Here is a 12,535-nt window from a genome sequence, read left to right on the forward strand (position 1 = left end):
TCTTTCTTCAAAATCTTCCTGTCATGCCATCTCTTAGCTTTCTCCTTGTATATCTTGGTATTTTCATAGGCTTCTAGCCTAAACTCATCTAGCTCATTCAGCTGCAACAATCTTTTCTCTCCTGCTGCTTCAGAATCCAAATTTAGAAGTTTAGTGGCCCAAAAGGCTTTGTGCTCAAGCTCTACAGGGAGATGACCAGATTTGCCATATAGCAGTTGAAATGGGGACTTCCCAATAGGAGTTTTAAAAGCTGTTCTGTATGCCCAAAGTGCATCTTCCAACTTCCTAGCCCAATCCTTTCTTGTGCTACCAACTGTTTTTTCTAGGATCTTCTTTAATTCCCTGTTGGCTAATTCTGCTTGACCATTAGTTTGGGGATGATATGGTGTGGCTACCTTGTGAATAACCCCATATTTGTGGAGAAGTTTCTCCATTTGTCTATTACAAAAATGGCCACCACCATCACTGATGAGACCCTTGGGCACTCCATATCTAGTAAAGATGTGCTTCTTTAGGAATTGAAGGACAATTTGTGCATCACAGGTAGTTGTAGCTATGGATTCCACCCATTTTGAGACATACTCCACTGCTACCAAGATATATCTGAATGAATAAGAAGGGGGAAAGGGTCCCATGAAATCAATGCCCCATAGATCAAACAATTCTACTTCCAAGATGAAGTTCTGTGGCATTTCATTCGTTTTTGTTAGTCCTCCTGCTCTTTGGCATTCATTACATTGGTGGACAAATTCCCTAGCATCTTTGAAGATGGTTGGCCAATAGAATCCACTTTGTAATACCTTTGCTGCCGTTCTTTCTGGACCAAAGTGTCCACCATAAGCTGAGCCATGGCAATGCCATAATATATCTTTTGTTTCACTTTCAGGAATACATCTCCTGATTATTCCATCAGAGCATCTTCTGAACAAATAGGGTTCATCCCATAAGAACTTCTTTGCTTTATTGATTAGTTTCCTCACTTGTTGCTTAGTGAATTCTTGCGGTATCTTTCTCCCTACTTTGTAGTTTGCTATATCAGCGAACCATGGTGTTTGTTGGATTTGCATGAGATGTTCATCTGGGAAGCTTTCATTCACAGGTAATGAGGCCGTTTGAATTGTTTCTGGTGGCAGCCTTGACAAATGATCAGCAACTAGATTTTCATTGCCTTTCCTGTCCCTGACTTCAATGTCAAATTCTTGTAAGAGTAGAATCCATCTGATAAGTCTTGGTTTAGCATCCTGCTTTGACATCAAATACTTGAGAGCAGCATGATCAGTGTAAACCACAATTTTAGATCCTATCAAGTATGATATAAACTTATCAAACGCATAAACTACAGCTAACAATTCCTTATCTGTTGTGGTGTAATTTTTTTGAGCCTCGTTCAACACCTTACTTGCATAATATATGACATGATGCAAGTTTCCCTTTTTTTGTCCAAGTACAGCACCAATTGCAATATCACTTGCATCACACATAAGTTCAAAAGGTAATTCCCAATCTGGAGGTGTGATAATTGGTGCTGTTGTGAGTTTATGTTTTAAAGTTTCAAAAGCATGCTGGCAATTCTTATCAAAAACAAAAGGTTGATCAATCATCAAAAGGTTACTCAAAGGTTTGGCTATTTTAGAAAAATCTTTGATAAACCTTCTATAAAATCCTGCATGCCCCAAGAAACTTCTAACAGATTTCACGCAAAAACTCCAACTGGGCATGTGAATGAAGTCTTTTCTTGGTCCTTTGGATCTACCACTATCTGATTATACCCAGAATAGCCATCCAAGAAGCAATAATAAGCATGGCCAGCCAACCTCTCAAGCATTTGATCAATGAAAGGAAGTGGGAAGTGATCTTTGCGTGTGGCATCATTCAATCTTCTATAGTCAATACACATCCTCCACCCTGTCACTGTTCTGGTGGGAATGAGTTCATTCTTCTCATTAGTAATGACTGTCATCCCTCCTTTCTTTGGTACCACTTGGATTGGGCTTATCCATGAGCTATCGGAAATAGGATATATGATTCCTGCATTCCATAACTTCATCACTTCCTTCTGGACAACTTCTTTCATTGCAGGATTTAGTCTTCTTTGAGGTTGAATTACTGCTTTAGAATTGTCTTCCAAAAGAATCTTATGCATGCATACTGTGAGAATTGCAGGATTTAGTCTTCTTTTCCATAATTTCTGAGCTACGTGCACTTCCATGTTTGTGAAGAAGTTTTCTTTTCTTTTCCAGAATTTCTTTGTCTCCTCCTCATATTTTTTGAACATGGACTCAAGCTTTGAGAGCCTTGAGTGGTTCATGGAAGTTTGTGTGGGTGGTGAGTTTTGAAAGGGGCTTTCTGTTGAAGTTTGGTCAAGTGATGATGTCTTTGGATGAATATCATATGGAGCACTAGAATTCCCTTCCCAGCCACCATTAGAATCATGACTTGCATCATTTTGTGGTGGAGGGAAATATCCCATATGATTTTTTTTCTCATCTTGTGGTTCTGAAGCATAGCTCCATGAATTGGAGTGCCCAGAATCTGTATCTTCTTGGTGATATTCCCAACCATCATTAGAATAATGACTTGAATCATATTGTGATGGTGGGCAATATCCTATAAAGTTTGGTTGATTAAAAGATGAGGTGAACTCCATTTGAATTTTGTAGAACACAACACCAATGAAAATTGAAATTACTCATATCAGATATGAGTTTTGCTTAGTGAGGCAAAAACACAAACACCTTGGTTTCAATTTGAATCAGAACCTTGACACCTCAGGATCTGTGGACCCCACAGGATCACCTCAGGATCTGTGGACCCCACAGGATCCCCACCTACTATATTCCCACCTTACCTTCTAATTCTATTTTGTGATGAGTATTCCCCATTGATGGTGTTTTTGCGGAAAACGAATTTTCCAACACACAATGCCAACCGGCAAGTATACCGGGTCGCATCAAGTAGTAATAACTCACTTAGAGTGAGGTCGATCCCACAGGGATTGATGGATCAAGCAATTTTAGTGGGTGATTAGTTTAGTCAAGCTAACATTGAAGGGATATTGGATGAAATATAACCAACAGAATTGTAAATGACAGGAAATTTAAAGTTGCAGAATAATTAAATTGCTGAAACTTAAAGAACAAGAAAGTAAAATAGCTGAAACTTAAATTGCAAGAAAATTAAATTGCATGAAAAGTAAAGGGGGGTTGGGTGCTGGAAATTAAAGAGAGCAGTAAAGCAAAGCGTAGAACAATTGCAGGGAGATTAAATTGCTTAAAATTAAATTGGAAGCAATATGAACAAAAAGGAAAAAATGCAGATGGAATAACAGCAAAAAATAAATCAGCAAGAAAGCTCAATTCAAATATGAAATCTAAAAAGACAAGTGAGGATCTCAGGAAATCAAAGAGACTAGAGAACAAGTCTAGATCTCAATTCCTTCCTTGATCAATTCAGAGAACAATTTGCAGAAGAAAGAAGAAAATTGAATTGCAGAATTAAAGAGAAGATGAAGCAGTATGTGAATTTCAATTATGCAGAAAAAGTAAACAAGAGATCTCAAGGTGAGAATGAAACAGAATTCCTCCAATCTCACTCAAGATTCAAAACAGATACAAAACAGATAAGAAAACTAAAGGAGAGAGCTATCTATTCTTAATGGAGCCGGCCTCCTTACAAAGATGGAAGTGATGCCTTATATAGGCTTTACAAAATAAAATGAAAATGAAATTAAAACAATTTACAAAAATGAAAATCCTAACTTAATTGATCCATGTGCCTTTGAGTGATGATGTGGGCTTAGCTTGCTTTGGATTTTTAAGGAGAAATGGGTTTTGGATGGCCTTGGTTCAATTGGTGAAGAATTGAATTAAATTGGGTTTTTAATTCAATTTCAGCCCATGAAGGAAAATTGCTTCCAGGAGGCTGCCCTGCCCTTGTGGAGGGCAGGGCAGAAAATTGATGCATGGTGCGTGCTTTTGGTGCGGCCAGGAGCGAGCTTGGCGCGGCAGAATTTTCCTTGGTGCGTATGATGCTTGTTGGTGCGCAAGGATGCTGCCCTGCCCGCGCCAAGGGCAGGGCAGGAAGAGTTTGATGCGCCAGAATTGTGGAGTGCTCACGCTGAGGCTGCCAGGGACGTGCCATGGTGCCCTTGTGTGTGCCAAGCCCAAGCCTTTACTTCCTAGAGGTCTTGTGTTCGAAACTTGGTGGAGGAAGTTGTTGCAATTTTTCCTTGAATTTTCTTGAAGAAAACACAACATTGCCCTACTCTCCAAGAGGGCAGGGCAGAAAATTGAGCGCCACTTTGTTTCCTTGTGTCTCCCTCTTCGAGCCTTGGTGGAAGCATTTTGGTTTATTTTCGCTTGTTTTTGGCCCTTAAAGATGCCTTTCGTTCCTGCCTCAATTGGACGCCAAATATGGATTTCTATATATTGTTGGAAAGCTCTGAATGTCAGCTTTCCAACGCAACTGGAAGCACATCAATTGGACGTCTGTAGCTCAAGTTATAGCCATTTGAAGGAGGCATGGTCATGCTGTGAGCGCCCAGATTTTAACTTAGCGAAAATTTTGCTTCCAATCCTTAATGTGCATAACGATCCTGCCCTTGGCAAGGGCAGGGCAGAATTGTGCTGGCTGCTTCCTTCCTTGATTTGGTCATGGGCCACGCTTTTAAGGCTCCAAAGTGTACCCCAACTTCAAAGTGTACCCCAAAGCTCTTTTTTTCTCCTTTTTTTGTGCTTCTTTGCTTCTTTTTCTTCTTATTTCCTACAAGATTTATAAAATTAAAATATCAAGAAAATATATCATTTAAGTACAAAAAGCATTCAATATTTAAGCACAAATCATCAATTTCTTGTATGAAAAAGCATAGAAAATGGGTATATGATGACATGTCATCACTTCCAACAGATGAACATTTGTCCATCGGTTGTGCCACGACCTTATAAGACGTACGTCCTCGTCGTCACGTAACCGATACTTAATTCAGAACAACAAAATATTTCTCAAAACCGTGAACTAATAAATATATAACAATAGAGCAAAGACAATTGTAACATACCTTTTATAAAACAAATTGTCATCTACTTCGGTTGGATATCTGTATGAAATTTTTTTACTTTTTTCGTGTGTTGCTGTCTAACGGAATGCAATATCAAATTCTTCAGCGCGGTTAGACGGTTGACTTCTGGTGTCATGTACGTAATTATTGGTTGCGTAGACTTAAAAATAATAGAACCTTCTTTATGATACACTATTTCACCATCATAATGAATGGATAACAATAGATTTATTGACATTGTAAAGAAAAAATACCAAGATGAGAACCAAAGAGGAGAATGAAATTGTGGTTTTGAGCTCCGTTCTCCAGCAGCCATACTTTTATTTTAGAAACTCCACTTGAAGTTCGTCGGGTAGTCAAGCAAACTTCGCCGGAGGTGCAGCCGAACTTACCTTAAATATAAAAAAACATATCTAAAAAAATTAGATTTTAAGTTTCTGGAAATATATATGTTTTTAAATTTAGAGTAAAGTATCGTTTTTGTCCCCAACGTTTGTGGTAAGTCTTATTTGTGTCCCTAACGTTTAAATCGTCCTATTTGTATCCCTAACGTTTATAAGAGTGATTCAATGTTATCCTACTATTAATTATACTAACAAATCAGATTATATTTTTCAATTATTCTCATTTGGATGTATTCATTCTCAATTAGGTCTCACTTGGATGTGTTCGAATTATGTCCCTAGAAAAATGAATTATGTAAATGTTGTAGGAATTAGTTTTAACTTTTGGTGAGCTATTTTTTGGAGTGGATTATCGATTCTATCCTAGACATTTGTATTCTAACTTCAAGAAGAGATTTTTAAAATTCAAACCAAAACATTCATGATATGTAATTGACGGCAGGATAATATTAAGTCACTTTTACAAAGGTTAGGGATACAAATAGGATGATTTAAATATTAGGGACACAAATAGAATTTACCCCGGACATTAGAAACAAAAACGATACTTTACTCTTCAAATTTATTTCGAAAAGAAATCCATTAGAAACTGCCACTATTTTAGGCGGACCCGTCTAAGTTGACCGTTTCTCTTTTTTCTCTTTCAAGGGGGCAATTGTAATTAAATCATCGCCATTTCATGATGGAATAGTGGTTTAGACTTTAGACTTTGGAGAAACCTAATTCCCAAAATAGAGTGACACACGCAACACAATACAACACAACACAAGAAGAGATGGCATCCATTGCGACCCATTTCTCAGCCTTTCTGTTACTCTTCCCAGTGGGCCTCCGCCGCTTGCACTCCTCCTCCTCCCTCTACCTCCACAGCCCTTCCCAATTCAGATCCAAGCTATGGTACCTCTCAGATCCCAAATGGAAGAATCTCGATCTCTACGCTCTCCTCATTACACTCCCAATCGCCTCATTCTCGGAGCTTTTCCTCTTCCTCTCCTTCTCCGGCCACCCTTCTTACAGGTTCTCATTCTTCCAACAGTCTTTCGCGCTTCTCGCTTTCTGGTTTTTGATTCTCTTGATCATAGTCCACGAGTACAACGCCACGTCATCACTCATCAGTGAAACCCTTGTGTACGTTCTCGGCGGTGTTGTTTTCTTCATGGAGTATTCTGTTATGGAAACCGGCGTTTCAGGTCTCGCTGCTGACGTGTACGGATTCATAGGTTGGCTGGCTTTGCTTTGTGCCGGTTCTTGCATTTACTTGTCGTTTAAACCGTCTGCTTTTTTTGCGGAGTTCCTGTTGTGTTGCGGATTGGTCTTCAAGGGAACATGGTTGTTGCAAGGAGGGTTTTTGCTTTACACTGATGCTCTTGGATTGAAAGGGTGTAAGAAGATTTCCTCTTTGTTATTAATGTCAACTCAGGACGACGTAGTTGATGTGCATTGTGAGCTTGAGCAGGATAAGGCTAGGGGTTTTGCATTGGTGAATTTCCTGTTCACTCTTCATGCTCTTGTGGTGATGGTATTGGCTGTTGGGTTGGTTGTGGTTTTGGGAAGGAATAGGAGCTTGAGAACTGGTGGTGGGGACGGGAAGGGGCCGTTGCTATCTGAGATTGAATCTACGAACATTCGGATGCGTGCCCTTCCCGAACTGGAGATCGAGTGAGATTATTGATTTCTTGTGGTTTTGATGGAATGTGTTCAATGTGTCCCTCGTTAGGTACGCTGTGATTCCCACCCCCCCTTTTAGTTTGTTGCCCATATTTCACATCAAGATTCGAAAAATATAGCATTGATAAGAGCTTGATTTCATGCATACATTGCAACTTCTTTTACAATGAGATATTATTTATGATTAGCAAAACCTGAGAGGCAGATCCATAGGAAAAACTACAGACAAACTTTAGGTGTTGGCCGTTGCGTATTTTGTGTAGTCAAAGATGTTCTCAATGTTTTACTTGATCCAGAGTTTGGGGTGGCAAGGGTGTTTTCTTTTGTCACAGATCTGATGATTCATGATTTCTGAGTTATAGTCAATTCTCAATAGCATAGCATTCTTTATAGACTTCTACTTATATAAAGTTTTATTTTTTTAAATACAATTGTATTGCTGATAAATTTGAGGTATGATTCTACTCAAGAAACACATCGGAAGTTAGTGATCTTTCACTTATAGCATCATCAATAAGAACATGATTTGGTCAGCTATTAGATTTTAATCCTTATAGGAACAATACAGGTTGCTTCTGTTTTACTTAATAATTATATACTTTGGATGTGCTTCTAGCAATTGTCTTAGGAAGGATCTGTATGCTTAAATCAGTTACTTTGTTGTAATTAAAAGTTCTAATACAAAGTGAAGATAAAACAATTTCCTATTCTTTTATCTTGTTTATGCGAGTATTCTCAATAATTAGTTATATATAAAATCTATCGAAAGCAAAAGCAAGTAATTTTGGTTCCAACCTCTGTTTTGACTGTTGTTGAACTCTATAGTTATATTTAATTGTGTTGGTTCTGTTTTATCTATGGAAAAAAAGGCAATAGAGAATGCATTTTTATTCATTTTTCAAATTATTTTACTTGGAGATACTTCATTGTATTTTGGTGTGACTTATCACTTATGACTAATATTTAATTCGTTTAGAGAACGAAAAGTGCCTGATTGTGTGTCATAGAAGAAGAATGACTTAATTTTAACATGCAACTGATACATGTCTATAATTTACTATAACTTTTTTAATCCCATAAAATATAGTGGTCAACACTAAACAAAAATTTGTTTTTTAGTTATAGTTCTGTTATGGAATTTGAAGCCTATGTTGTATACTCCTATTCCTGTTTTTATATCAGATTGGAACATTTGATGGCCTGGATTAGAATGTACTAATAACTGCATTGTAGTACAGCATCCATATGGTTTATCTCCTTTGGTAGGAAAGTAACCAGAGTTGCATGTCATCATTTGGTAGTGCATTCTAATATAATAGCTAAACTAAGCCTTGTATTCAGTGGGATCAGCTACATAGATAGCACGATGCCATTGTACTTTGTATAAAATTATATCTGTGTTTACCTATTTATATTTAAATATATTTCAGTAATTTCATTTAAGGTTTTCTTGGATACAAAATAACAGCAGCACTGGATAAAGAGATCTAATAGTGCAATGATAAATGTTTAATGTGTTTGGACTTTGGAAAAAGATGAAAGATTAAAATTTTTATTTATCTCTTTTTCATATAATTAATTATGCAATAATTAATTTATCATTTATGTTTGGATTGTTTAGCAATAGTGATTTTCAAATAATCTGATTTGTTTGGTTTGTATTAAAAAGAAAAAAGAACTATTTTGTGTGATAGAATTACTCGGTGTGTTTGTTTTGGCGCTGGGGAGGTGAAAAGCACATTCAAGTTGCTTGAATGCTTCAATTTTTGGTTTGGATACTTTTTGCTTCTTGTGAACACAGATGAAACTTTGCTTTCAAACCCAGGTTTTCAGGAAGCAAAGATTCTTAGCTTTTGTGTTCACAAACCAGCATTCAGCCATTAACTCTAAATTGATATTTTACACTTATTGGGAATCTTGTGTATTATATTTATTATTTTCTTTTTTTAATATGATTTATTGATCTCATTAGATAAAATAAATTAAACAAAAAAATAATTATAAATAATAATAATAGTAAATATTATAGCGTATTAAAAAAGAATATCAAGAGTATTAGAAAAAAAATAGTATATAAAAAACATATTAGAAAAAATATCAAAAAATTAAACATGGTTAAAAAATTACAGTATAATTTAATGTCATGTCTTTTTTAGTAATTATCTATTTAAAAGTGATTTTAAGTAATATTATCCAAACAATATTTATTTTATTAAAATCAGTTTTGGCAATTCTATGACACAAACTCACTCCTACCCAAAATCAATTCTATAATATCACTTTTATTCAAACTCCAATTTAACAAATACCAATTCAAACACACACTAAGACTAAATGGTCAACTTACTGTGTAGGGTCAACTTAATAAAATTATAGCATTTTGGGTAAATGCTTTTTTACAACCATGCTCAAACAATATCCTTCACTTGTTTCTCAAGAAATAGCTGAAATGATTTGAAATTAAATGCTTTTATGGTATACAAATGCAAAAATTTAAAAACTGAAAAAAAAAGAATTTCACTCTTACTTATGTCTTATACACATGCACTCCTCCCCTCCCATAACCACCTCCTCCCCCACTCAGTTGCCATTCTCTCTGTCACACCCGCTACCATCTTCGTCTTTGCGCTACGTATTTGCCACTAAACTATAATCAAACAAAACTTGGTCGTCTTCCCTGCTTTTGCATTTTGGCAAAGTGCAACTCGATGAGGGTCTTTTCCTTGTTTCATTTGTTATTTCTTTTCTCCCAAATACTCGATTTCAAGTCTGATTTAGGTCTTGTGTTTGATTATAATTGTGTTTGATTATACATACCTCGGATTCGCGATTTTTCTGGACGCATCAAGTGTCATGTCACTCATCATGGTCGGTAACCAATTTCTCATCACTGGAGAGGTAATTCCTTGCTCCTAATTCGTTGTTCACTGGGGAGTTGTTTTTCATTTTTGGTGTTTCTGTTTGTTTTTGGTGTTTTTCCTTATCATCATCTCTGACTAACGATTTTGTTGGACCATTTTGGCTATTGGTGCTTGGAAACGGAAGGATTTTGGTTAATCCATGTTTCGTGGGTCTACAATTTTCATGAGTCATCACTTTTTCATTTGGATATAAAAAATTATTTTAATGGAACAATTTGACCGATTTTTACTTCAAAGGAGATGCTACTCTTCAAAGCAACCTTCTCTTTTGGATTATCTAGTAACCATTTTTTGATAAATTGACAAAGATAGCACATTTTATTGATTTTCATGTTGTTGCTATCATAAATATATACAATAATTGACTACTTGTTTAGTTGTTTTGTTGAATGCCATATTACAAGAAAGCTTCATGTTTATTCTCGGTACTTGGAAGTTTGTGTTTGATTATCATTATAATGGTGTTTGATTATAAGATGGGTTTGAGTTTTGATTTAGGTCTTGTGTTTGATTTATTGGGTATAGGATCTCTATATTTAAATAAGGGAAGATGAATATCTCTGGTTGAATCACACTTCGTAACTTTTTTTTTTTTTTCGGAATTTCATGCATGCTCTTCTTGTGTAGGCCATTTCTAGACTTTGTGTACATGAACAAGCTTTGCTGGATTTATGTTCTTGACTTGATTATAGCATTATTAAATTTTTATTTGAAGAAAAACGCGGAAGAAGATTGCACCAAAAATAATACCAAGGGAACTAGAAAAAATGGATCAAAGAGATTAGTAAGGAAAGATGGAAAAAAAAAAATACCCGATGAAATTTCGAAGGGGATGGAGAGGAGAAAGCTATTTTGCCTTTAGTTTTTCTGTTTTTTGTTTCTGTTTTATTATTTGTCATCTTTATTTTGATTATGTTGTTTACTGTGTTGACAAAATTTATTTTCATCCATGTAGTGCTATGTTGACACCAAATGCGCACCAAACATGTAGACTTTCTGCAAAATTTGTAAGTAATGTGCAAAGCAAAGAGTTGCGAGCAATGGGGTTTGGATCCCTCTTGGATATTCTCAAGGGGAATTTAAACCATAATCTGATTTTGGCACTTGCATAAGCATATAATCCTTTGAAATTTTAGCTCATAAACTCAATAGGAAGAGGAGATATTACTTTGGAGTTTGCTGGAGCTGTGTTAGGATTGCCTTCACATGTTACTGAAGAGCATGAACCCATGGTTTCAGAACTCAAAGGGAATAAAAATTCCAAATCAATTGAGAGATATCATGGTATAAAATTCAAGAGTATGTCCAAGGTTTAGGCAAGCTTTCTTTTTGTAGCATTAACATTTTTATTGCCAATAAATACAACTATTCGGGAGAATATAATTGGATTAGATGTATCGGTGATTGCCTTGTTGGTAAGATTTCAGAGAAGGGTTGATCTCAAATTTGAATGGATGCGTGTATGTGCTATAGATGTTTGATTTAAATTTTATAATTGGATTTTCTCATTAAAATCCTAATTCCTATATTTATTTGTTTCATTAGTGTCCCAATTAGTTAATTGAAGAAACTGTTGAAGTGTTTTTTGTAACAATCCAATTTCTGGTAGGTTCATGTCACTCGTTCATTAGATGTTACATCCTAGTAACTCTTAAACACCCTAGACTCTACTATTATTTACATATAAGCTTGTCGTTTTAGCAAAATTGCATAAGTTAGTCAGGTTTATACATATTATCGCCGTTAAGTTAGAATCACTTACAGACCTCAGCAGATATATAAAACTGAGAGTATAAACTAAGGCGATAATAATAAAAATAATTAATAACATAGCCATAGAAAACAAATAACACAGTAATCATAAATATACATCCAAGAGTTAGTACATACAGACTCGATATAGATATATAAGAGAAATATAGAGTACAGAGCAAATTTTAAAGATGTGTTTACATGGCAAAATTCAACCTATACATTCTAAAGTTACATTTTTTACTTAAAACCTATACATTCTAAAGTTACATTTTTACTTAAAACCGTAACTCTTCACAAAGAAAAGCGTCACCTAATGGAAAAAAGTAAATTAAAAGATTTAAGAGAAGAAATAATTAAGTTATCAAAATTAATAGATCAAAAATTAATGATTTTAACTAGTGTTAACTGTAATAACACCGAATTCTTAAAATCAATACAAAATGATTTTTTTCAAAATCTTTATTTTACTATAAGTTTTATTGAAGGACTTCAAAAACCCGAAAAGACTTATTTTTCACACGGAATTTCTAAAAAATGTTATCATGGAGATGATTCACCACATCTTTATCATACCTTTAACCCACAATTAAATTTTATAGTAGACATGCTTGAAGAAATATTAGTATCCATAAAATTTCAAAGAAATAAGGAAAAAGAGAATCCCAAGAAAGAAAAATTTCAAAACATAACAGATTTAAAAGTAAAACCACCACTAAAATTATGAATATTGA

At 35.3% G+C, this 12,535-nt stretch overlaps 1 protein-coding gene across 1 annotated transcript; it reads left to right on the forward strand.

Annotated features, from left to right (window-relative positions):
- Nucleotides 1-6,128: 6,128 nt before the first annotated feature.
- On the forward strand, nt 6,129-11,588 carry LOC107474214 (uncharacterized). The gene is made up of 2 exons (XM_016093813.3): nt 6,129-7,177; nt 11,005-11,588. Exon 1 carries the CDS (start codon nt 6,236-6,238, stop codon nt 7,121-7,123), a length of 888 nt encoding a protein of 295 aa, XP_015949299.1. The 5' UTR covers nt 6,129-6,235; the 3' UTR covers nt 7,124-7,177; nt 11,005-11,588.
- Nucleotides 11,589-12,535: the final 947 nt, after the last annotated feature.

This window comes from Arachis duranensis, chromosome 2 (genome assembly GCF_000817695.3).
Source record: "Arachis duranensis cultivar V14167 chromosome 2, aradu.V14167.gnm2.J7QH, whole genome shotgun sequence".
NCBI lineage: Eukaryota > Viridiplantae > Streptophyta > Magnoliopsida > Fabales > Fabaceae > Arachis > Arachis duranensis.